The 23,223-nt window shown below is 52.8% G+C and overlaps 9 protein-coding genes across 9 annotated transcripts in view; 5 read left to right on the top strand and 4 right to left on the bottom strand.

Moving 5' to 3' along the window:
- GUITHDRAFT_163984 (hypothetical protein) overlaps nt 1-3,476 on the bottom strand; it is a gene marked incomplete at its 5' end in the record, with an annotated part of 6,270 nt that extends 2,794 nt beyond the window's left edge. Inside the window, 19 exons of the mRNA XM_005829900.1 lie at nt 1-35; nt 80-143; nt 252-330; nt 503-570; nt 618-663; nt 814-857; nt 914-962; nt 1,150-1,338; nt 1,733-1,791; nt 1,905-2,080; nt 2,131-2,173; nt 2,288-2,342; nt 2,396-2,457; nt 2,515-2,545; nt 2,595-2,666; nt 2,830-2,885; nt 3,048-3,095; nt 3,222-3,288; nt 3,334-3,476. Of these exons, the coding sequence (XP_005829957.1) occupies nt 1-35; nt 80-143; nt 252-330; nt 503-570; nt 618-663; nt 814-857; nt 914-962; nt 1,150-1,338; nt 1,733-1,791; nt 1,905-2,080; nt 2,131-2,173; nt 2,288-2,342; nt 2,396-2,457; nt 2,515-2,545; nt 2,595-2,666; nt 2,830-2,885; nt 3,048-3,095; nt 3,222-3,288; nt 3,334-3,476 (1,386 nt within the window). The remainder of the gene's footprint in view (nt 36-79; nt 144-251; nt 331-502; nt 571-617; nt 664-813; nt 858-913; nt 963-1,149; nt 1,339-1,732; nt 1,792-1,904; nt 2,081-2,130; nt 2,174-2,287; nt 2,343-2,395; nt 2,458-2,514; nt 2,546-2,594; nt 2,667-2,829; nt 2,886-3,047; nt 3,096-3,221; nt 3,289-3,333) is intronic.
- An 808-nt stretch (nt 3,477-4,284) lies between these two features.
- Nucleotides 4,285-4,983, bottom strand: GUITHDRAFT_140832 (hypothetical protein; the record flags this gene model as incomplete). Its single annotated transcript, XM_005829899.1, has 1 exon — nt 4,285-4,983. The coding sequence occupies one exon, from the start codon at nt 4,981-4,983 to the stop codon at nt 4,285-4,287; it is 699 nt and encodes a 232-aa protein (XP_005829956.1).
- Nucleotides 4,984-5,315: 332 nt separating this feature from the next.
- GUITHDRAFT_153411 (hypothetical protein) lies at nt 5,316-6,838 on the top strand. Its single transcript, XM_005829898.1, has 7 exons — nt 5,316-5,346; nt 5,880-5,966; nt 6,141-6,185; nt 6,232-6,281; nt 6,330-6,392; nt 6,435-6,507; nt 6,558-6,838. Exons 1-7 carry the CDS (start codon nt 5,332-5,334, stop codon nt 6,603-6,605), a joined length of 381 nt encoding a protein of 126 aa, XP_005829955.1. The 5' UTR covers nt 5,316-5,331; the 3' UTR covers nt 6,606-6,838.
- A 383-nt stretch (nt 6,839-7,221) lies between these two features.
- On the top strand, nt 7,222-8,130 carry GUITHDRAFT_163983 (hypothetical protein). The gene is made up of 2 exons (XM_005829897.1): nt 7,222-7,317; nt 7,372-8,130. The coding sequence occupies exons 1-2, from the start codon at nt 7,258-7,260 to the stop codon at nt 8,047-8,049; spliced, it is 738 nt and encodes a 245-aa protein (XP_005829954.1). The 5' UTR covers nt 7,222-7,257; the 3' UTR covers nt 8,050-8,130.
- Nucleotides 8,131-13,289: 5,159 nt separating this feature from the next.
- GUITHDRAFT_153410 (hypothetical protein) lies at nt 13,290-14,374 on the top strand. Its single transcript, XM_005829896.1, has one exon. The coding sequence runs from the start codon at nt 13,298-13,300 to the stop codon at nt 14,210-14,212; it is 915 nt and encodes a 304-aa protein (XP_005829953.1). The 5' UTR covers nt 13,290-13,297; the 3' UTR covers nt 14,213-14,374.
- An 812-nt stretch (nt 14,375-15,186) lies between these two features.
- Nucleotides 15,187-15,989, top strand: GUITHDRAFT_153409 (hypothetical protein; the record flags this gene model as incomplete). Its single annotated transcript, XM_005829895.1, has 1 exon — nt 15,187-15,989. A coding segment is annotated over exon 1 (554 nt), but the record flags the coding sequence as incomplete, so codon positions are not given.
- A 9-nt stretch (nt 15,990-15,998) lies between these two features.
- GUITHDRAFT_153408 (hypothetical protein) lies at nt 15,999-17,227 on the bottom strand. The gene has a single exon (XM_005829894.1). The coding sequence runs from the start codon at nt 16,885-16,887 to the stop codon at nt 16,024-16,026; it is 864 nt and encodes a 287-aa protein (XP_005829951.1). The 5' UTR covers nt 16,888-17,227; the 3' UTR covers nt 15,999-16,023.
- Nucleotides 17,228-20,130: 2,903 nt separating this feature from the next.
- Nucleotides 20,131-20,912, bottom strand: GUITHDRAFT_153407 (hypothetical protein; the record flags this gene model as incomplete). Its single annotated transcript, XM_005829893.1, has 1 exon — nt 20,131-20,912. A coding segment is annotated over exon 1 (305 nt), but the record flags the coding sequence as incomplete, so codon positions are not given.
- Nucleotides 20,913-21,697: 785 nt separating this feature from the next.
- On the top strand, nt 21,698-23,099 carry GUITHDRAFT_111018 (hypothetical protein; the record flags this gene model as incomplete). Its single annotated transcript, XM_005829892.1, has 2 exons — nt 21,698-21,782; nt 21,832-23,099. The coding sequence occupies 2 exons, from the start codon at nt 21,698-21,700 to the stop codon at nt 23,097-23,099; spliced, it is 1,353 nt and encodes a 450-aa protein (XP_005829949.1).
- Between the last annotated feature and the right edge of the window lie 124 nt (nt 23,100-23,223).

The raw sequence follows: 23,223 nt of genomic DNA, 5'->3' as shown, positions 1-23,223 counted from the left end.
CGCCGTAGCAAGCGTCTCTTGCGCAAGACCGTTCCCTCAACTTCATGTCATCAACTCCAAGGGCCTCAGCTCTAGTCACCGAAAGGCTCTTCAATCACATGCCCGATCTCCTCCACCGAGAACAAAATCCACGACACTCCCGCCTGCCAGGCACGTATCAGCTTGAGAGGAGAGGAGAGGAGAGGAGAGGAGAGGAGAGGAGAGGAGAGGAGAGGAGAGGAAGGTGTAAAGGAGAGACAGTAGATACTCACGACAATCGGGGTGACGAGGAAAGGAGTTGTTGTCTCCACGAGAGCAAAAGGGAGGGTGAGGGAGAAGAGCGTGAAAAACCTGCAAGCATGTCAGAGAGAAGGCAGGCGGAAGGAGGAGAGGAGGATGAAGGGAACAAGAAGAGGAATAGGAAGTGGTGCTGGAGGCGGAGGAGCAGATGGTGGAGGAGGAGGGGAAAGGACGAAGGACGAAGGCGAGGAAGAGAAGGGTTGTCATCGTTGAGAGGAGGCACCTGGAAGTATGGCGGCTGTAGGAAAGAGGGATGGGAGTACACTTGAGCTTTTCGCACTCGGAGATGACCTGAGAGGAAGGGTGAGGAGGAGGGGGGAGGGGAGCGGAAGAATTACATTAGCAAGCCCTGAGATTGAAGTTTCCATCCGATCCCATATTTGTCTGGGGGATCAGGTATGAGCAGGAAGACATTGTGGGCGGCAGAAGAGGACGAGGAGGAAGAGGAGGAAGAGGAGGCAGAGAGGAGGAGTAGGAGTAGGAGGAAGAGGAGGAGGTGGAGGTGGAGGTGGAGGAGAACGTCCAAGACTTCACCCCCTGCTCGCATCCTCTTCCTGCAGCAGGTCTTTGATGGAGCACTGTATAAACTCGTCAGAAGAACAACCTTGGATGCAAACAAGAGAGACGCTCTGACCGACAATGAAGTGAGAAGCGTGACAGGCATGTTGTTTGCTCCCATGATGCTGAAAAGAAGCATCACCACCACTACCGCCAGCACTGTCATCGTCATCACCATCACCATCACCATCACCATCACCATCACCATCATCACCACTCATCAATCGTTGTCGTCATCGTCTTCTTCTTCAACATTATCAAAAGAAGCTCTCGATATGACGACAACAAGTGTAGCAGCTTCGTCCTCCTCACCTGTCGATCGTGTCGTACCAAAACGTGCTCCTGCTTCTCTTCACGTCGAAGGTTTCAAAAACCACCTGTTGCCCCGTCACCCGCCCATCCCAGACGCCCTTCCCGCCTCCACCTCCAGCTCCACAGGGTTTCGTTCCCCTCTCAGTGCTGCTTGAGGGCAACAGGAAGCGCTGACAAGTGAGCCAGCACCTGCGCGCGAGTCAGAAGGGGAAGGAGGAGGAGGGGAAGGAGGAGGAGGGGAAGGGGGAGGAGGGGAAGGGGGAGGAGGGGAAGGGGGGGGAGGGGAAGGGGGAGGAGGGGAAGGAGGAGGAGGGGAAGGAGGGGGAGTAGCGGTCCCAGCACCTCGTCGAGCCGCTGACCCTCGAAGTTTGACACAGCGATTCTCGTGAGAGATCTGCTCCTGCTGTCAATCCGACGGCCAATTCTCTGACCCCCCCTCAGAGCAGCCCTCGTCATCCTCCCTTGCTCCTGCCTGCCTGCCTGCCTGCCTGCCTGCCTGCTTCAGGTCTCCGAGTTGGAGCTCTCCTCCTCTAACTATCTCCCCCGATCTTTCAAAGTCCTCCTCGATCGCATCTTCCTTCACCTCAGTTCTCCAGCAAGAGTTGCCCACTGCTGTCTGCCTTCCCAGAAGCGATCGTACGCCTGTCAAACCACAGGCTCAATTTTCACCCCGACGCGACAACCAGCGTCCGCATCACAGTTCTCTTCTTCGCATCCTCCCCTCATCGCCATCTCACTGTCGCCAGTCTGCCCACCTGATCTGTCCTGAAGACAAGCAGAATGGCGAGAAATCCCCCGACGAGCTCGTGGGGCCACCTGTCCATCAGCTGGTGAGACAAGAAGGCGGCGCAGCAGTACGAGAAGTACCCGGGGACCTCGAAGATTTCTTGAATCCTCCACTCTTGAGGAGACAGCGAGAAGAACACAGCAACTAATCCTCTTTCAGCGACTTGCACATCCTATCGACCCACTCCATCTCACCTGCACTGGCCCAGAGCGTCGATATGGCGAGCCGACCAGAAATCTGAGAAGACCAACAAAAATCACGTGGACCCAGAGCATAACGCGGGAACATGTACATACACCATCACCATCAGGTGCATGGGACACATGTACACAAATCAGAAAAAAGTCTGACTTTGCTCAAGACCCTCGATCTTCCTGTTGTCATGATGTCGCTGACCCAGTTTGACCTGCGACCAACAGCCATCAAAACTCAAGCTCCTCCTCCTCCTCTTCCTCCGACCTTGCGTTCCGCAGCTCCTTCCCCCACAGTTGCAGCCCATCGTCAGTGGTCAAGTCTTCTACCTGCAGCATGCAGTGAGACTCTAGAGCGAAAGCTTCACTCCTTCAGCTCATGCCCACCAGGAAGAGCGTCGATGTTGCCCTGGTCGACCTTGCCACTCCTGTCACCTCCTCCCACTTGACACACAGCTCGTGCAGACCTGACGAACTTGTCGGGGTTGTCTTGCTGAGTTTGTACAACCATCTTGGTCTCATGACGATGCTGCGATAGCCTGAGACGACAGAGTCATGGCAAGAAGGTCAAGGGAGCTCCAATAAGAACCTGACGGCATCCCGCCGACGAGCAGTCTGTTGGCAAAGCATGCGCTCATTCCTTGTGCTGTGTTTGCCGAAGATGAGCTGATTCACTCAAAGAGACTCGGCTGGTACATCTACCTTGCTGGGGTGAGGTGAGATGGTGGAAGGTGGCTGAATGACCAGGCGACGGCAGCCTGATGGGCAGCCAGGGCTATCTTCTGAGAGCGAAGAGCTAAGGCAGGGGGTTCAAGTCAAGTCAATCTCACCAGAATCAGCTTGAATGTCATCGGAAGGGTGGAACGTGTCGATGCAGGCAGTTGGATGCAGTCAGGGAAATCCTCTGCCCTCTGGCATACCTCCCCCAATCCAATTGAATCCTCGTCCAAGAGCGAGTGAGAGCCTTCCTGCAGCACACACTGCTCAGCTTACAATCAGATGATCAAAATGCATCTGGAAATCACAAGGGCACGGTGAGCTAAACTTTCTGTTTGCTTGCCACCCATAGGTACGTATGCGAATCAACATCTTACTTTCAATCCAGCACTCCCGTTCCCTACATCTTCATTCCCATACCTTGAGCGAATCTCTCTCAATGGTCTGAAATTATCCACAGAAGGATGAAACCAGTTCCTTTGACCTCACTTCCATTCCCAGTCTCTTTCCCACTCATCCTGCCCCTTCCGACATGTCGGCTTTTTCAAGACGGTGTTGCAGTTGGACACTGGCACCGTCTGTACTTCATTCATCCCTTGTTTCTCTTTTCCTCTACCTTCCTCTATCTCCATCCTATCCTTCTCTCCCCTCCTTCCCCTCCCTCTCCCCTCCTTCCTCTCCTCCTCCTCCGTTGTCTCCACTCCCTGCGCTTCACACCAACTTTGCTCCTCTTATATCCCGTGAGAACAGTTCCCCTAACCCCTATTTTGAAAATATCTATCCCTATCTACCCGTGCTTTTTACTTTAAGTACCCACCCCTAAGTCCACCCCCACCCCAAGAGATCATCTACACGGCCCCGTCCCTGCCTGCAAGAGGAGAGTCGCAAAGTAGTTCGCGAAGTTGGTGTGTAGGTGGCGGCGATGGCGAGGAGGGAGGGACTGGCGAGGAGGGAGGGACTGGCGAGGAGGGAGGGACTGGCGAGCAAGAGCAAGGCAGGCCTTGTGTCAATGTGATGAGATGATGTGTGGTTGAAGATGTTATGGTGGGAATAATCGCACAGTCTCACAGAATTTCTTGCAGCGATCCTGGGTGCACTGATTTCGGGAATACCGTCTAGTCTTGTTGAGCATCCAAGAAGTGACATTCTCTCTTGTTGTGAGGTACTGAAGCCATCTTGTCTTCGAGACATTGAGGTGTTTCATCTTGCTATGTGTATGTTTCTGTAAATGTATGTTCAATCGCTTCTCCGACCTAGTGAGGCATCCTTGCTTGTGAATTTGCAACTGTTGCAGCACATACATGGTTGAGGGTTTGGACATGTAGAGACACAATGTGAGGATGATTTAATTGAGCAGACAGACGCACCATCTATCATAGGCAGGCAAAGAGGACCGGACAACGACTTCTTCGTTCTGCACCGATTCACATTTTCGAAACCTTAAAGGCCCAGGTGGTCGCCGAGCTCGTAGAACAAAAAATCTCTTCCCATGTCAACCACTACGATCGTGATCACCTGCAGAGCAGAAGCGTCAAGAGAACATCTCATAATAAAAGTGTCATCAAGACCGTTCTGCAAACGTGATCCCTGGTTGGCGAGCTTTGACTGCGTTGGTCTTCCACATCCAGGCTCGAGCTCTCCCCACTGCTGAACAGCTCGAAGCGGCTTCGATATTTCATCCGCAGAGAGGACAAGGCCTGACCCAGCCACGTGCTGCTCAGCTTGCAAGACGAGCTCACCGGGATTGTGATGTGCAACGTACAGTCGTCTTGTTGCTCCCTCCTCCTGCGCTTCAGGTTCTTGCCCCCCGAGCTTCCGCTCTCCGACTTTGTTCGAGTCTTTGAGGAGGACGGCGGGTACCATGTCACAACCGACGGCAGTGAGCGACAGGCCGCGCATGTCCGGGCGCTCTGACCGAACAGAACGTGGGTTATTCCCTCTTGAGTGCTGCCTCGCTCTAAAACTCTCAGTCAGAACTCCTAAGTCAAAGACGCTGCCACCACCACCTGCAAAGTCATACCCACGAGTGTTCAGCAGGTAGGAGATGGTTTCTTCAGCCATCGCAAGAGATTTCGCGGCCCCGTCCGGTTGACAAGGAGGAACCACGGCTGATACCGCTGAGTCTGTTGCAAGATCCATGGCTCCTGTCACGCTCCACCACGTACATGGATCATGCAATGATGCTGATATGAGATCAAGGCATCCGCTTCCTCCTCCTCCCCCAACGTCTTTGTTTGCTTGTTCCTCCCTCCCCCGCTTCCCCTGACCATGCGTCCGAACCGCGGGAGATGCGAAGACAGCAGATTTACATGGCTAGCAGAATGATAGAAGACCATTGCTGCCCCAAGAACTGCAAATAGGCATCATACTTGATGAGGGTGGGTACTACTTTAGTATCCCTCGATACCGGTTATTTCCTAGACAAATACATGGGTACACTGTGAAACTTTGGGGGTGGGGTAGGCAAGGATAGCGATTCGGCTCTTCATGATGCATACCAAGGTGCGGGCGGCGTCCGATGCTAATAAGCGATACACGATGCGAGATCTGTTGATATCCCAATGTCGTTTGTTGCTGATATCCCAATGTCGTTTGTTGCTGATATCCCAATGTCGTTTGTTGCTGATATCACAATGTCGTTTGTTGCTGATATCACAATGTCGTTTGTTGCTGATATCCCAATGTCTTATGTTGTTGACATCTCAATGTCTTGTTGTTGATATCTCGATATCTTAGATTGTTGATGTCTCAATGTCTTATCTTGCTGCCTCTCTCGCTCATTCAGTTCCTCGGTATGTATGTGTCTCCCCTAACGTACATGCTTGGATGCATGCCTTTGTTTCAACCCGCACTCGAATGTGGTACATTCGACTCAGCATTCCGTTTCCCCCTGATAAACATGATGAATATCTTCAATCTCGCTTCAATCTTGTTGGTAAATCCGCCGTTCCTCTCATTTGTAAAGCTGTCTCGAGGAAAGAGCATCTATGTAAAATTTGCAGCTGCAACGTATCTGATTTTTTTAAACCCACTAGCTCGCCGTGTGGTTTGGAGCTCTGCTTTCCAGTGGGGTGTTGGTGGCTCTAGTGGTTATGGGCCGATCGCCAACGGCATTGCTACAGGTGAAGGGGGGACAAATTCGATTTGTCATATCCTCCTTTTCTCCCTCTCCCCTTCCTGTCTCCTTGTTTTCATCACTCCCACCCTCCTGTCCCTACAATGATCATATTTCCTCTCAATCCTTCATCCTACTGCTCGCCCTGCTCCTCCGTACTCAGCAGTGACACTGAGGCCAGGGAGGAGCGCTGAGAGATCGCTTTGGGTTTGTAGATCGAAACTCTGTGAGTCCTTGAGATGCATTGTATTCATTTTCTCATGGTGTGATAGGATCCGGCAATGTCCAGGATGAACAAGATTGTGAAGAGCATGAGATTATCGTGATGCAGCGCAATGCTAGCATGTTTCTCTCTGACGCCCGGATGCAGACAAGAAAACCGGGACATGTCTCATACTGGTAACGACCAATGGAGCAGATACAAAGATTATCAGTGAGTCTTCGAGGCCCTCCGTCGGCGTGTGACGTGTACCAGGGAAGAGAGCGCGATCAAGAAGCTTAGATACGACATGGAGCGACAGAAGAGGATCATGAGTACCATCCTGCAGGTGAACGGAGCCTATCTGTTTGCCATGCCTCTGACTCGCAAGTTCTGCAGAAGCCCACAGCTCCTGTTCCCTTCACCTCCACAGGATTTTTCAAGTGAAGCTCCCGCAACGGGCAAGGCCCTGGATCTGCTGTCCCCGCATCCCTACTCGCATACCTTGGTTCTTGTTCGACTCTCTCCTGTCTGCCCTGATCCCTCCTCCTCGTCCTCTCCTTCAACAAACAGCGCGTTGTTTGATTCTGTTTGTTCGATTCATGTCTTACAGCCCAATGAAACTTCCTCTCTCAGTCTCTCGATTCACAGCTTTGTTGTCAATAAAATCACAAGAGTCATTCTTGCATGGTGTAACCACGTGCGCGGACCAAATCTCATCCTTCATATGACAACCAGCATTGACTGCATTGCAGTCACAAGACAGCAGGTTCGTCCAAAATTCGAAATACTGTTTTATCACTATTTGAAATGTGAGGCAAATAATTGAGTATGGGAGGGACACATTTTGCCCCGAAAGGTTATTATGATGCTGCGGATAAGATGTTGTAATTTCAACAAGAAGGGACAGGGAACGTGAGGGGAGGAAGAAGAGGAGGAGAGGAGGAATGAAGCAAGAACAAGAAGCCCCCCAGACTGTGTTCGATACCTCCTCTCCTCGCATGTTTGACTTGTAGATAGATCTTGCGGTCAGGGAGCCCCCGGGTGTGACGTTGATGCTGGCAGGCGAAACGATCTTGAGCGACGTCCAACGCCTGTGATGGGTCAAGACTACAGCGTGTGCTGCGGTCATGATTTTCCCTCCCTGCACCTTTCAGCGGTAATGTCCCTGTTTTGCTCTGGTTGCGCTCCGTGCTGACACAACGTGGATCAGCCGCTTCCCATACACGCAGCTGTAGAAAGGCAAAATCACGCAGAGCTGAGACAGATTCTTAACCATGAGGCGATGGATGTCAACATCAACCAGCAAGACCACAACGGGAACGCGCCATTACACCTGGCGGCGCTCCTCGGCGACATGAAGTCTTGCTCGTACTTGCTGCAGTATGGCGCAAAGGTCTTGATTCGAAATCGCGATGGGCACAGCCCGAGCCAGCTGGCGTTCCAGCAGAAGCACATGCAGTGCTTCAACTACCTCAAACGTGCTGAGACCATCTTGCACGCGGGTAAGAGCTCCTCCTTCACCACCGTCAACGCCGTGCCCCGCGACCACATCACGTACAAGCAACTTGAGAAGCGCGAGGTGCACGGAAACGGGGCAGAGCCGGAGGCTAATCCTCAACATGGTCTTGGGGAGGCTGAAGGGGGAGGGGGAGGGGGAGGAGGGGTGTGTGGAGAGGTTTCTATCTCTCTCAAGCAACATCTCAACTATGCGACGAACCCACCTGAGGCTGAGGCCAAGGCTCCTCTGATAGCCTCGATTGCCCGGGACAACTCGACCGTTGGGCAAGCATCAAGAGCTGCTGGCAGAGAAAGAGATCCCCGCGCCATCTCCCCGGATCCTGATCCTCAGTTCGAGATTTTCAGAGCATATCATGTTCATGCAGATTGAAGCGTTCGGATAGGAAGAGGACATCTTTGAAGTTTTAATTGTTGATAAGCCTCCTAGAAGTTGTAAACATATGAATCTTGCGAAGCTCTTGCTCCACCATGATTTGCTTCCGCCTCTATCAAGGATTCGTCATGGTCATCGCAACGGAAAAGGTGACTAAAAGCAAGCAGGAAAGCACCTGCTCCTCGTGAAGCTCGTAACGCTGGTTTTCAGAGAGGAAGGCCCATTCCGAGTACTAGACTCACACTGTCAGTGTGCTTGTAGGGCATGCCAACTCAAACCTGCTGCAGAAGGGAGACATAGCCGTCCAGCTCGAAAGGGTCCCGGACGTTCACATCTACCTGCTGCTCGAAAGATGATCAAGACCGACTCTGGAGGCTCCTGCTTTTTTACCCTCCCACTTGGAAGAACAAAACGACAATGTTGCCTGGTCGCCTCAAGCTCTCCGATGCACCTTTGTCATGTCAATCGACCTCGCGACCGACCTCTCTCACGATAGTCGCACCTATCCCGAAAGACAGCCCTCACTCTGCCATCGCTGGAGATGAAGTCAGGCTAAAGTGAGAGAACACAAGTAGGCAAGGACCAAAACGCGGTGAACCTTCCAATGCCATCTACCTCTGATTCGCAATGCACATCAGAGGAGTATTCGATCTTGAGCTTGCTTGACGTGGTAGCGGTCTCTTTTCTTGAGTTCCAGCTTTTGATTGACGTACCAAGTTGAGAAGAAACACAAGCATTGCTGGCAAAATATTTCTTATGTTCCAGCAGTAAGTTGCTAGCACGAAGCAAAATGTCCAGTTGGATCTCCCGCGGGAGAGCAGCTTTTACAGCCTCGATGTCATGTTCCTCCAGAGAGAAATCTTTGTACTTGTTTGCAAGATGACAGATGTTCCCCACGTATGTTGATACAGTTGTCAAGCCAACGATCTCTTGCAAGAATTCTCCACATTCTGTGAGAATGAAAGTCTTCGAGCTCTCAAAACAAGTAATCTCTACGATTTTCTTGTTGTCTGGGAAACACAATAAGAAAGACAAATGAAAAATCCAAACTTTTCGCAACCTAGATACCGCAGGAGGTAGTCGGGGGTCCACTCAACCTTCGACAACAAGCTGCAACCTTGAAATCTAGCACTTCTCTACAATAAGTGTTGTCTGTATCATAAGAAGAAAAATTACGCTGAGAGCAGGGAGTTGTCCCGAAACATGCCCGTTGATTCAGATGCAGTTGTGCTGATTTCTTGGACCTTAGAAAGTAGAGATTTCAGACCTAAATTCTTTGACTGGCTGCTCATATGAATTACCTGTTGCGGCATAGACGACATCCATTTTGAGTCCCAAGTCTTCTCACAAGAATCATCTGCTACATTCAAGCTCTCAAAGAACACGAATATTCACTCAAGCAAGCTACGTTGCTTATTCTGCTTGAAAATGTTGATAGCAAGATTCAAGACATCTTGCCAGCATTGAGGATATTCTCCTGCTTCTGTAGAGAAAGATCGAATTATCCACATATGATCTACTTTCTTCGTTTGGTACATATCTTCACTGAAGACCAAAATCACATCGTTTGTTCGAAAGATCAGGAAGATACCATCTTCTGTTTGCAATTTGTTTAGAACTGACTACCGGGAATGGCAATGGTGATGCATAGTACACAGTGAACGTTCTTGAGTTTGAGTAGAACAAGTCAGCGTCCGGCATCTCTTTCACAGTGATCAACTGACCTGAGGTTAGAAGATAACACTATTCTTCCCATTTTGTCAGCTGATGAAAGAGACAGAGAGCCATCCTGCAGGATTTCTACAAATTGATCATAATCTCTCGTTCTCCAATGATGCATCTGAATAGCCGTTGACGCCTTTTCAAACCGAATCAGCGACAGGAAAAACTTGCGGAAAGCTCAAGCGACCTCAAAGATAACGTGCAGATCCGAGTCAAAGACTACTTCAGGGCACAAGCGCGGCTCTGCTGAAGAGTAGAAGTTCCGGAAGTCGACAGCTGAACGGAGCTTGCATGCTGCTTAGAGAGCGTCGAGCTAGAGGTCAGTTGGCACACCTTAGAGCGGGTCGTCGATGTTGAGAACCTTGACAGGTGGCTCCTCCTCCTTCCATTCGAGTCCTGCAGGCACCGCATGAGTGCAGGGCTCTGCCGTCAAGCGCAAGGATGACCTCGATGACAAACCTCGAACCAAGCGGATGGAGCATCAGCTGAGAGCAGCGTCACTGCCAGCCTCTCTCCCCACATGCAGACGCGACACTCACGGCCTCATGATCTGAGAACCTCAGCAGGACGGTCCCATCTCTGAGCAGAGATCCCCATTCAAGACTGTAGTCATGATCAGTGCTGTCGGCATTTGCAGCTCCCCTATCACCCAGCAGCTTCTTTGTCGCCCTTGGTGCTAGACGGGGGTTGCTGATGCATGGTAGGAAGGGTTTGATGGAAATGCGTGTGAGGATTCAGCCCTGTTACAAGATGTTGCGGTCACGACTTCGCCATACAGCAATGGCGACATCTCAAACACGAGAATCCGAGAGCATGAGCTTATCAGTGCGAGCAGGCAGGGAACAACAGGCAAGCGATTGAATCCAGAGGGTATGGGGTAAGGCTATGGGAACGAAAGGAGGAAACGAGGAAAGCAATTGAGGCAACAGGAAAGCAGTGGAGACAATCTCTGCTCAGACGACAGAAGGGAAGGAGGTAAGACAGGAGGGAAGCGGATGAAACGATCTTCCAGGCGACATGGGCCGACGCGTCTCCTTGCATCACCTGCCGGTGCCTGTCCCGGACTTCGCGCCATTTCTTCGCTCAACTCCCTCGACCTGGTAGTGCGAGCAAGCCGCCCTCAGAGTCCTCACTCTCAGTGGCAGCTCAGTGTCGGCTGTCGGGCGACTCACCCAGCCCCGAAGACTACCCCTACCCCCAATTTTGATTGGATATGGTGGGTAGTCACGAGGGAGTCGCTGGAGTACAGGAATGAGCGTTGCCGTTTGGTTGGGACGCGAGCAAGAGGAGGCGAGATGGGGGGGAGAGGACGACGAGGAGAAGAGAAGAGGAGGAGAAGAGGAAGTGAGGAGATGAAGCAGCGGGGATGCGGTAGGGAGGGAGAGGGGGGAGCTGATTCAGACCGGTCGAAAAGATAACATCGCTTCCAGTGGCAAAGGAGACGAAGAAGAAGAGACAATCTCCTTGGATGATTTGTTGGCTTCATTTCTTGTGCAGTCTGTACGCATCATCGTGAACAAACTGTCAACATCCTTTAGCTATCCCGTGTCAACGCTTTGATTGTAAATCTGGAAAACTAAAATCTTGAGATGAAGTCGGTCCAAGAGACGCCGAAGAGGCTTGGCTTCCTAAATCAAGCTCAATTCATCTTACAGCAGCAAGAGCGGGTCCTCAACAATGTCGTCAGTTCATTAGGCTTCAACCGGGCAAGCTCGTCTGACTCGTCTGTGATACCAGCGACGCCAAGTTCATCGAAAGAAAACGATGTCGAATATCTTCTAGATCAGTATGACGCCTTTGCTTCATGCGGGAAGGACATCACGACGTGGTTTGACAACATTGACTTCGACTCCAGTGCAGACTTGACAAGGGAAGAGTTCAAAAAGTATCTTAACCAGAATGCCAAGATCCTCAACGACGCGGAGATCGGGGTTCTGTTCGACTACTTCGATTCAAACAAGAACAACTCTATCGATTTCAAGGAGTTCATCGAGTGTTTGAAGAGGAGGCGATATCTGCGTCGTCTGGCTCACTTCCTCGACAAACTACCGTTGGGTCAGATCATTGCCGAGCAGGTCGCAGGCGACTTCTCAGTGGACGATGACCCGATAGAGAGTTTGAGGCGCCGGTCCAAGGGAGACCTTGCTGAGTCCATGGCTGGTTTGGGAGCTGTGATAGCTGAGAAGATCCAAGGCAGAATGACGGACTACTACGAGGAGAGGAGGAAAGGGTGGCAGACAGGGAAGTTGAACACCTCCAAGTTCCTGGCCAACGATGAACAGAACGCAGAAGGAATCTTTCTCGAGTCAGATACCTTCCTGGAGGGGATTGATAACATGATCGGCTTGCCGAACAAAGATGTGTTTGAGGCGATGAAGGCAGAACACAACGTACACGATGTGTTCTGTGCGGGGCACTTGAAGGATACCACGACTCCCTTGAACGAGTGGAAGTTTGTGGTGGATCCTGACCCTACGTCGACCTACTCGGGGGAGGGAGAGGGTGCTGACTGCAGGACGAGGATAAGCCTCGGGGAGCTGATGGAGAGAGACGAGTACAAGAGCTCGAAGCTCACCAAGGAAGAGCTCATTGGCCTCAGGCTTTACACAGGACCGATGTATATGCTGTACAACGAGTCGCTGAGGTGTCCTGGTTTTCACCTCCTCCTTATGTCCTGACTCGACGAATCTGCAGGGATTACCTCAGCAAGCACAAGAGCTCCAGTCCCTCCAGGTGATGAGCTGCGCTGCCGTGTGTGGAGGGGTCTGACACAGCAGTGCCGGAACACAGACGAAGTGTGAGGAAGAAAATGAACTATGTCACCACAATTCGAATGATAGCGTCGGGGATTCTCAAACTTTCGAAGCTCTCCTCTCTCCCGCCAAATCGCAAGGTGTACAGAGGGCTCGCCAACGTGAAGCTCCCTGTCTTCATGGTATCTTCGGACCATCTCGGGTTCCGGGGAGCGGTTGAGCCTGCCTTCATGTCGACGACTACAAGAAAGGAAGTAGCGATCCAGTACCTTCAGCTCAAACATGATGTCTCCCCGAAGATCCTCGAGATGGAGGTCGGGCAGATCGACCGAGGAGCAGATGTGAGTGCGAGAGGAGCATCGGCGAATCCTTGGCTAACTTTGCTGGGGCAGGTGGCCTGGTTGTCCCAGTACCCGGCAGAGAACGAGATCCTGTATCCTCCCCTGTCCAACCTGGAGATCATCGGCCCTCTGAGGACAGAGCTGATCCAGACGAATGAGGTGATCATGATCTCAGTGCGGGTCAACATCAACCTGAAGAGCACGGCCCGGGAGTACGTGGAGGGGAAGCGCAAGTTCCTCTACTTGCAGTCGCTGGACTTTGTGGTCCAGGAGATCGAGAGAGATCTGCATGCCCAGGTGGAGGACCTGCCGAGCGCAGACAGGTTCTTCAGGGACCAGGAGAACAGCAAGAAAGTCATCGACCAGATCCTCCAGGAGTGCTGCGACTTCAGGGTGGCACACGAGCAGAAGCCGGTGGCATCTTTCAACATGGAGATTTTCTTCCGGCAGAAGGTCGACGAGCTCTCTCACCTGCACTCGGCGGCCATGAGCAAGCTGCACTTCTGGAAGCACACCAAGGGAGTGACGCCAGCAAACATCAGTGAGATGTCGCTCTTCGACGTCCGGATGCTCATCGCAGGGAACATGTGGGAGGATTATTACACGAAGAAGGCGTCTCGGGCCGACGAAGACGAGGTCCGGCGAGCGGCTCTGAATGTCTGCCGCTTCTTGGGTTACAAGGTTGAAGATGAAATCTCGGGTGAGGAATGCTCTGAGGTCGACCGAAGCTCGCTGCTCGCAGCTGCGTCCTCTGGGGACAAGCGCATGGTTGGGGTTCTTCTTGACTCTGGCTGCAACGTTAGCATTGCCAACGACGAGCACACTGCGATCTCGCTGACTGCGCAGAACGGGCACGTGGCTTGCATGCAGCTGCTGATCGACAGGCAGGCAGACATTCACTTCCGCAGCTCGAAGGGCGAGACTCCTCTCATGCTCGCCTGCAAGTTCGGGCGCCTGGCCTGTGCGAAGTTACTCATCGAGAACTTGCAGAAGCGCGGGGAGCTTAACCGCCTGGCAGACAAAGACGAGAAGGGGAGAACGTGCCTTCACCTTGCCGCAGACAACGATCAAGTCAGCGTGATCGAGGAGCTCTGCCGGCATGCTGCAGTTCCTGACTTCTTCGCGGCTGTGGCTTTCGAGAGCCAGAAGACCTGCTTGCACTATGCCGCAGGACGAGGGCACCTCAGGGTTGTCAGCTTGCTGCTGTCATCGCATCCCGAGCTGGCTACCATCACAGACAAGAAAGGGAGGACGGCAGAGACGTTTGCTAGAGAACTTTCTCACATGGAAGTCGCCGAATTCCTGAGAAATGCTGAAGTAACTGGTGCTGATGCAGCCGGTTGAACCGCAGGCTACCGTGGCTCGGCGCCGGGGCGCGGCGCGGGGCCGCACGCGGCCCGGCACTGAACTTGAAGGGGCCGGGCGGCGGTCGACCGTGACGGGCCGGGCCGCTGCCACTGCGGCCAGGGCAGTCACGGTACTGTAAGTAATGAATGAATGAAGACTAAAAAATCTTTCAACTTGTGACTTGATGTCCGATCCGACCATGCAGGCCCCGGCGCCGTACGGTACGCCGGGTCACGGGCCCTACTAAGTACTGAGCCTTCGCGGCAGGCTCCAGGCTCCTGCCAGACTCACTGATGAGCCGGGCGCCGGGCCGGGCAGCCTGGTACGGTCAGCCGCGCCGATCGGACCGTACCGGACGCCGTGTCGGCGGCTTTCCAAGGCCGCCACTCATCATTGCCGCTCGACTCGTCGACCGGCGGTCAGGGAGCCTCCCGAGTCCCGGGACGGTCGGTGACACTCAGCCCGGTCGCCAGGAGTCCGCCGGGCGGCCGGGACAGACGCGACGGCGGTGTCGGAGTAACATGATACTACTGATTTTTAACTCAAATGGTTAGTTCTTGTGCCTGAGGCTGGCCGGGCCGCGCACCGTGAGTGCAGTGCGGCAACTTGACAGTGACTTGATCGCCGGACGGTTGTCGCCAGGCATTCCGGCGCCCAGCCGCCCGGGCCGGGCCTGGCCGGGCCCCTCGCCCGATCGTCGAAGACATGCCATGGAAGGCTGACTTTTCGCGTCAAGACGTCGCGGCCTCCTACTGTCTCCTTCGCTGCCCTACCTCCATATCTCGTCACATGGGGAGGGGTGGGGTCAGCAGGGGTCTACGCCAGGTCGCATTTTGGGTCATCAGGTAACGTGACCTAGATACTCTTAGCTCGAAAAGAAGTCTTATGAGTGGAATTCTGACTGAAGGATGACCGGAGTTTTTTTTACTCCAGTAGTGGTGTTCGAAAGCGATAAACCTAGCACAACAAACAGGAGGAACTAGAAGGCAAAGAGAGAAGAATCAAAGTCTATAAGCTCAAAGAAACAGAAGAGAATAAGGAGGGGCAAGCTTTTGCAGAGATTTCTATACATCAACGGGTTGAAAATGGAGAACACGAGAATAAGTAAGGGAAAGGTGGAAGAATTTGTAGCCGGACTTCCCATGCATCTCTTATGTCGACGTGGACGAATCGTGCTCGAGAACACAGAACCTTTCTTTATCATCAGTGTCGATGGACCTGCATCTGCTCTCCTTTATAAATCATCGTCAGCACTCAGTGGCCGTCGCTTGAAGTCGATCGATACCGAGCTGAATGGGGAGCAGAAGCTTATAGCCGCTGCTGGTTTGGCACGCAGCTCAGGACGACGCGTATTCCTCACGATGGCAAGATCATGTAAGAAAGAAGACTTGATTTTCACTTTTCAGTCGTGCTTGTCCTCGGTGGGCGACAAAAGAATGGAGATCCTCCTATTTCCGATGGACGATAGAAACAAAATGAGCATCCCTTACCCAAGAGTTGATGGTGAACCGGAGGAATCCTGTTCGAAGCATGAGTCACAGATAAACAGAGCTTCAGGGAGAGACAGTCCCGACAAGGACCTCGGAATATCAGACGAAGAGATGATGGATTCCCACAGTGGGGACGAGGCAGCCTTTGATTATGCGGAACAGTTCTCAGCTGGGCTTACAATTCCGTGCAAAACTATCTGATACGATCAGGATTTCTCTATGATGCCTTAATCTCGGTCAAGTTACATATGCATGATGTATGCCAGATCCAAGGAAAATAAAAAAAAGCATGTACAGGCAGAAAGTAGTTGTTTTACATCAACTAGAGCAATACCCCTCGCAGTCTACTGAGATTTCTGCTACGTAGTCAAACTCTCTTTCATCACCTTCTAACTCGCAGACTTCTTCATCCGAAATCCACAAGCACAAGTCCGGGCTGTCTCTTTCATCGGTTCGATGCTCTCCACGGCTCGCAGGCGAAGGGTCGCGATCTATTTCCACCACTGGTTCCGCCAAGTCAAGATCACAATCAGCTGGCATCGGAAATAGCAGAATCTCAAGTCTTCCATCCCCAACCAAGTGAGGACTTGGCTGGAATGCTACCATTAACGTGGGTTTCCCTTGCCTTGGAAGAGTCAAGAACGTCTTGCTCGATGGATTCCTCCTTGTGAGCTTTGCCGCTTCATACATCTGGTTGCTTCGATCACTATCCCAGTTCACAGACTTGACCATACGTCCAACTACAGCAGACGAAGACTTGCCGAGAAGCGCAGTTCCAGGTCCGTCAATACTAACAATGAAGAAGGGCTCATTTGCCTCAACCGTCAGTCTTCCACGCTTCGCAAGCACCTCAATCGGAAACTGTTGAATGGTACGACTGACGTCCCATGCTTGATCCCCTCGTTCATTGACCTTGGACCCCGTGTAATTCAAGTCTGTCTGTGCTTGAGCATCGCCTTTTGCACTCTCTGGACACAAAGCTGAATCCAGCGCTCTTCTTAATGGCACGCAGTTGAATGAACCATGTTTCTTCACTGGGGAGACCTTACGATAAGTTGGTTTTGCTTCAAAATTGTTTTCAGAACGGAATCTGAATCCAGATGTGATCTCTTTTATCCTCGATCGGTTCTCTAGATGTTTGAAAGGAGGCGGGGGGTAAGAACTTTGACATTTCTCCGGCATCGAAGCGAAGGAATGCCTCGTCTCTGTGCCAGTATGCAACATGTGACTAAACAGCTGTCAAGATTGACTCCCAGATTAGCAGGTAAGCAACCAGCCAGGAAAACTGACCCACCTAAGACTACTCCAGGGTCTGTTCGAGAGGGCTAGAAAGAATACAACACGCAACCACTGCAGCACAATGCTGAGCGGAGAGGGCAAGGCAGAGCAGTCAGACACTGCGGGCTGTAAGGCCGGTAGCGAGCAGGAGCTTAAGACCGCCAAGGGCTAGCACAAGACTGGCGGGGTGCAGGGAAGGCGATCACAAGACTGGCTGTCGGGAGATCGGCTGCTTCAACGCCATGATCTTGGCTACCCGAGCTACCTCTCGGAGTGGGTCAGGGGATCCACCCTGACGAATCCCCTGACCCACCCTACCCTACCTTGTCATGGGCCAATTGGGAAGACCGACGGGTGGTTGTATTCCATGTTCCCTCTGAGAAGTTCTGCTGCCCTTCAAAAGCTCGTATTGGAATTTTCTTCAAAATCCGAAATGGTTTTGAGTGTAGGGAAAATATGTGGTATATTTGAAACTTCACGAGAGGAGCGACTGTACATTTCGACCCCCATAATAGTTGCTTCAAGAACTTATGGATAATTGTCCTACTTCTCCTGAACCGTTGCGATACGTAGCGCACGGCCACCAGTATAAACCACCCGATAATCGAGCCTCAGAACTGGGGTCCTCCATTTCACGGATGCCACTGTACAATTGTAGTAATAATCCAACACTTTCTTTTTCAATTTTTGAGACCATTAACTCCTGTCTTTAAAACATTGTATGGGAACAGAAGTGTCAGCCAATAATTTTTAGTACCAATTTTACAGCTCAAGGTCTGACCCGTGCCAAATAAAAACTGAAGCATTTTTAGCTTGCTGACATCCCCGTACACTCACGGATATGAGGAAAGAGTACCAGGGTCGCTGGCAGACCAAATGAGCACGGCTCGCCGGATAGGGCCCGGGGCCCGTCTCTCCCGGGCGATCACTACTGCCCGGGAGCCCCGGGCCATTGTTGCACTTTTACTCAAAGTTAAGTGAAAAATTCACTACAGCACTGATGCCGGGGATACAACCGGACGCAGAGGGACGTGACGCGGGGATGGGAGGCTATCCGGCTGATATGGCTGGACGATGATGGAGGCTGAGCAACGAGCAGAGGAACGAGCGCAGATAGTGACTCACACGAACTACGGTGCATCGAGAGGGGACATGGTGGAAGGAAGGGTGTGTCAAGGGAGGCCTGGGGAATGGGGGGATTCGTTTCGGATGTCAAGAAACATGGGAGGGTCCTTTAGGACTTTACAGGGAACAAAATCAAATTGCAGAGGAAGAACACGTGCGTATATGCTTGCAAGAATGAAGGGCCTGACACTCACGATCCAAACAATGCTGATATGACGGCGACATTGTTTTGACCTGTGCTCCATTGCTCCATTGGGTTAATATGAGTGTTTGACACTTTCTTTCCCTATTGTAGGCCTTGATGTCGCCTGCTTGGTTAGTTTGTTGAGGCCGGACGTGGTTGAAACAACCTCTCCCACCTCACACTTGCGACCATGGCGTGCTTGAGCAGCGAATTGCAGAGGTCGAGGTGTGCCAAACCTATCTGAGTTGGACCCATAGGGACTGAGGGCTGTAGGTTCATTAAACTGGTGGCATCCCTCCTCTTTACACTCGTGGCTCTCTTGAATTTTGTATCGATTGGAGCTTTAACCTGGTTCAGGTCGTGACTTTGTTTCTTCAAGTAGTGAAGACTCATCTCTCTGCAGAGTTGAACAAACACTTTACTTTGGAGATCGGACATTTATCCCGCAGTCGTTCACGATCTTCAGCGCAGAGGACTATTCTGTGCATGGAGTCGTCAAGTATGAAGACATGATTCAGATATGTAAACATTGCTTTCTGACGACCATCGAACGCACTCACAAGTCGGCTAGTGCAAAACAACAACAATCAAAATCAGACGGCAAGCTGTGCATCAGTATTTCAAGCAAACTACTGGATATCCGCAAACAAGGTGCCCTCTTCTGCCTTTCAAGACAAAGAGATCGTTTTTCTTTTCGCTGAAGTTTGTTTGTTGCTACAGTGGTCCTGCCAAGTCGGTGGAGTAGATGAGTTCCCTGCCGTGAAGAATGCGGAAGATGTCAGCAGGTCTCCAGTGAGCTAGTCTCTTGTAGCTTCGTGACTGTCGTTCAGTCAAGTATGCAAACAAATTTGGTGCGACCCTTTCAAGGCGAGTCAAGAACAGCAGACCTACAGCTGCTCGGTCTACAGTCAAGAAACTTTCGTGTTTCTCTAATTCTTTGCAGGCGCTTGAAGCCATGACTTCAAAAGCTTTCTATGACATGCAAGCCAATTGGCGCGTGAAGTCTGTATGTGTTGGTAAACGATTGCTGTGTGATACCCTGGCACGGAGCTGATTCAAGAGCTCTCTCGACTGAACAGGAGGCAAAGGGGTACTGAGTCTACTAGTGATCTCATCATTTTCCGCGCTTGTTGCCCTTGCTTTGTGCCATTTCTGCAGCACCAAAATGAAGGTATGCACCTTGCTAAAAGAGGCTGCATTCTGAACTGATTGTCTATAGCTTATGTTGATTCCTGGCTTGTTCTCTTCACTTCTCAACATCATCGCAGTGATCGCATATGGTGCTGCCATCTCATCGACATACCCTTGGCAGGTGTGATCACGTTTTGCAATTTTTGAACTCTTTCTCCTCACGAGCTTGGAAGGAGCTCAACTTTCAGGGCCAAGTGAATGCCTATTTCTTTGTACGTTTTCAGTGCGTGTTCCGTTGTGAAGATACTGATGCACTGTGCCAGGGTGCTACAAGCAGCAAATCTGCAGTAGCTCGAGTAGGGTGAGTCGCTGCCACTACGCTTGCTGTGCGTCATTCGATCCTCTTACCCTTACTGGCAGATCTGGGTTTGGAGTAGCGATCGCCAGCGCCGTCATCTCTTTCGTTGGAAGCTTCTGGATTGGTCAGTGCGGCTGTTGATCTGCATGCAAAGGCCTGACATCTTGTTTCAGTGTATGCCAACTACTTTTGGTTGAAGCGCGAATTCGATGTTGAACTCGCTGTCGTACATGGAGCCACGCCATCGGCTCCTGATTCAACGGCAGTCGGCTTGCAGGTCGCAGCACCAGCACCAGCACCAGCCGCAACGCCTGTAGACGTGGAGGCTGCCCTTGGAGAGACCGAGCATTGTACCGAGGAGACTCTGACAGCTGGAGACTCAGCTATTAATCCAGCCAGCGGCAATGCTGGCAGAGTCTGAGAGCAGGAAGCCTTTTGAGGCCTCCAACCAGCGGCTCCTTTTGACTTGCAGTACACCTGACTGCTCTGTATGTGAAGTAAGTGTTCTGGGAGTGAGGGCGGAGCAGGTTGATGCCAAGACGGCGATTGCCTCATCCGATGAGCACAGTGGGAATTGTTGGTGAACAAGCCTCGCCGCGCCGCCAACCCGACGGCCGGCCGGCTGGCGGGTACCGTACAGCAGCCGGCGCACAGCGGCACTTTGCCAGCGGCGGCGGCTGTTGAGTTGCATGAACCGTGAACCGTGCCAGGCTCAGGCTCAGCCGCCGCCGGGCTCAGGCGTGACGGTGAGCGCGGCCTTAAATCGGATTGTTCGGCGGGCAGTGCCACGGTGGCCGCCAAAGCGAGTACCGGGCCGGTCATACTTGTGACACCCGGCCAATCATTCATGATTGCATGGCGCGGCGGTCACGATGGCGGCTTGCGCCAGGCTGAGCGCAGTATCGGAGGCCCGGTCCGACGTTAGCCTTCAATGTGAACGGTCGGACGGTCGCGGCCCGCCGGAACTTCGAAAGTTCCGAGCGACCGGGACTCACCGGGGCCCGGGGCCCGGGGGCCGCGCCGCGCGCCGCCGGGCGCCGCCGGGCGGCCGGCCTCAACTGAGCCTACTAAGCCTGAGTCACTAGTGCTGTAGTTCCGAAGTGCAACCGGCATTAAACTTCACGCAAGTTGAGCTTGGTGAATGGCGGGACCTGAGTCAGAGGCTCAAGGCCGGCGAGCCTGCGTAACTTAAGTTAACAGTTTGCCAATGCCCGGCCCTCGGCCGACTCGGATTGGGCCCGGCCGGCCCCGGCGTCACTGACGATCGGCAGTGGTCACTCAGGCCCGCCTGATTCGAGCCGTTATGGGCGGTTACATGTGCAGGTCACTCAGAGCATCCTCACAGACATGCTAGGCGTCAGGGGAGAGGAAGAGGCAGGAGGAGGAGGATGAAGGAGAGGGGGGGAGGAGAGGAGGCAGGAAGAAGAAGAGCAAGAGGAGAAGGGAAGGGGAATATTGGGAGCTGACGAATAAGACTCATAGGAGCAGAAGATGAATGGGAGGAGGGAGCAAAGGCAGAGGACTGGAGGGAGGGGAGGATCCAGAGAGGAAGGAGTGCAGGGAACAAGAAGAGGGGCAAAATGTCAGGCGAAGAACCTGGTGGCAAGAGAGGAGGAGGAGGGGAGCTGTTCTGATCGGCGTGCTCGAAACAACACAGGAGGTTGACAGGAAGATTAGTTGGAGCAGGGAGTTGACGGTCAAGGAAGTTGTAGATAGAGGGGTTCAGGGAGCGAGCGAGCATCCGAGAATGATCTCGTAGCCAGAGCTTCATTGCCATGGGTCTGGTAATGCAATCATGAGATCAGAAGACTGTAAGGAAGCGGGCCAATCTGGTTCCAATAGTGCGTAGGGAGGCTATAGCGCTCCGCCGCTGTGATCTGACCTGTCATGCTCGCTAGACTCTTGAGGTGGTCGAGATGGCATCAACTGACGTCGAGATGCGAGTTGACATCGATCCTGATCGTCGGTGGGAGGATCTGTATCGCCTGCTCTCCCGACCAGGTGAGGCAACGCTGGCAGCAAGGACACGACTGATCCTGGGCCGTCCTAGGTCCGAGCGCGGGCCCGAACTTCTTTCCTGGCGATGAGACCAAGGAGCTCCTGCACAACCTGATCCGAGTGCTTGTGGTTGGAGCTGGAGGGCTGGGATGCGAGCTGCTGAAAGATCTCACCCTCCTTGGCTTTCTCAACATCGACGTGATCGATATGGACACGATTGAGGTCACCAACTTGAACCGTCAGTTCCTGTTCAGAAAGTGCGACGTGGGTCAGTCCAAGGCCGTTGTGGCAGCCAACTTCATCAACAAGCGCGTCCCCGGCGCCAGCGTCACCCCGCACTTCTGCAAGATCCAGGAGAAGGACGCTGACTTTTACCAGCAGTTCCAGATTATCGTCCTCGGGCTGGACTCGCTGGAGGCGAGGAGGTGGATGAATGACATGGTCTGCAGCCTCGCGCAGTTCGACGATGACGGGAACATAGAGCCAGGCACCAACATCCCGATGGTCGACGGAGGGACGGAGGGTCTTGCCGGCCACGTCAATGTTATCTACCCCTTCGTGACTCCCTGCTTCGAGTGCATCCTCCCCCTCTTCCCCCCTCAGGTCAACTTCCCCATGTGCACCCTCGCCGACATCCCGCGCACCCCCGCGCACTGTGTGGAGTGGGCGAAGCAGCTGGAGTGGGACCGTGTGAGGCCTTTCGGTGACGACACCGACCTCGAGTGCGACGACCCCAAGCACATGCAGTGGCTCTACGAGACGGCGCTGAAACGAGCACAGCAGTTCGGGATCGAGGGGGTGACGCTCAAGTTCACCCAGGGCGTTGCCAAGAGGATCATTCCAGCCATCGCTGCCACTAACGCCATCGTCGCTGCGGCCTGTGCAAACGAAGTTCTCAAGCTTGCGACTGCGGTGTCGAGGCACATGAGCACGGAGAGTGGAGGGCACTATATGATGTACCAGGGAGGAGACGCGATCTACACCAACACACTCTCTCACGAGAGGAAGGATGACTGTCCTGTCTGCGGACGGAAGGCGGTGAAGATCCATGTGCATGAGGACATCACCGTCGCTCAGCTCATCGAGCTGATGAAGGAAGACTCGCGGCTGCGGCTCAAGAACCCGGCGATCTCAGTTCCGGCGGACACAACTTCCGGCATGAAGACCATCTACAACCCTCATGTGAAGAGCATCTACGAGAGGACGCGGGAGAACTTGGACCATCCCATTAGCTCGTGGATCCGATCGAGCGGAGTTGAGCTAACGGTAGACGATCCTGTGATGGCAACTCAGAAACAAGTCCTCGTGATGTTCTCTTAAGGGTGTCAAAGGAAGAGGTCTTCGCATATGTAAGAACATCTTGTAAAGGATGAGAACTCCTGCCTGCTTCCATCACAACATGTAGGTTGACTCAGTCGTCATCATCGTCCAAGAAGAAAGTTCC

Source organism: Guillardia theta, assembly GCF_000315625.1.
Source record: "Guillardia theta CCMP2712 unplaced genomic scaffold GUITHscaffold_49, whole genome shotgun sequence".
Lineage (NCBI taxonomy): Eukaryota > Cryptophyceae > Pyrenomonadales > Geminigeraceae > Guillardia > Guillardia theta.
This window is presented reverse-complemented; position numbering and strand designations above follow the sequence as displayed.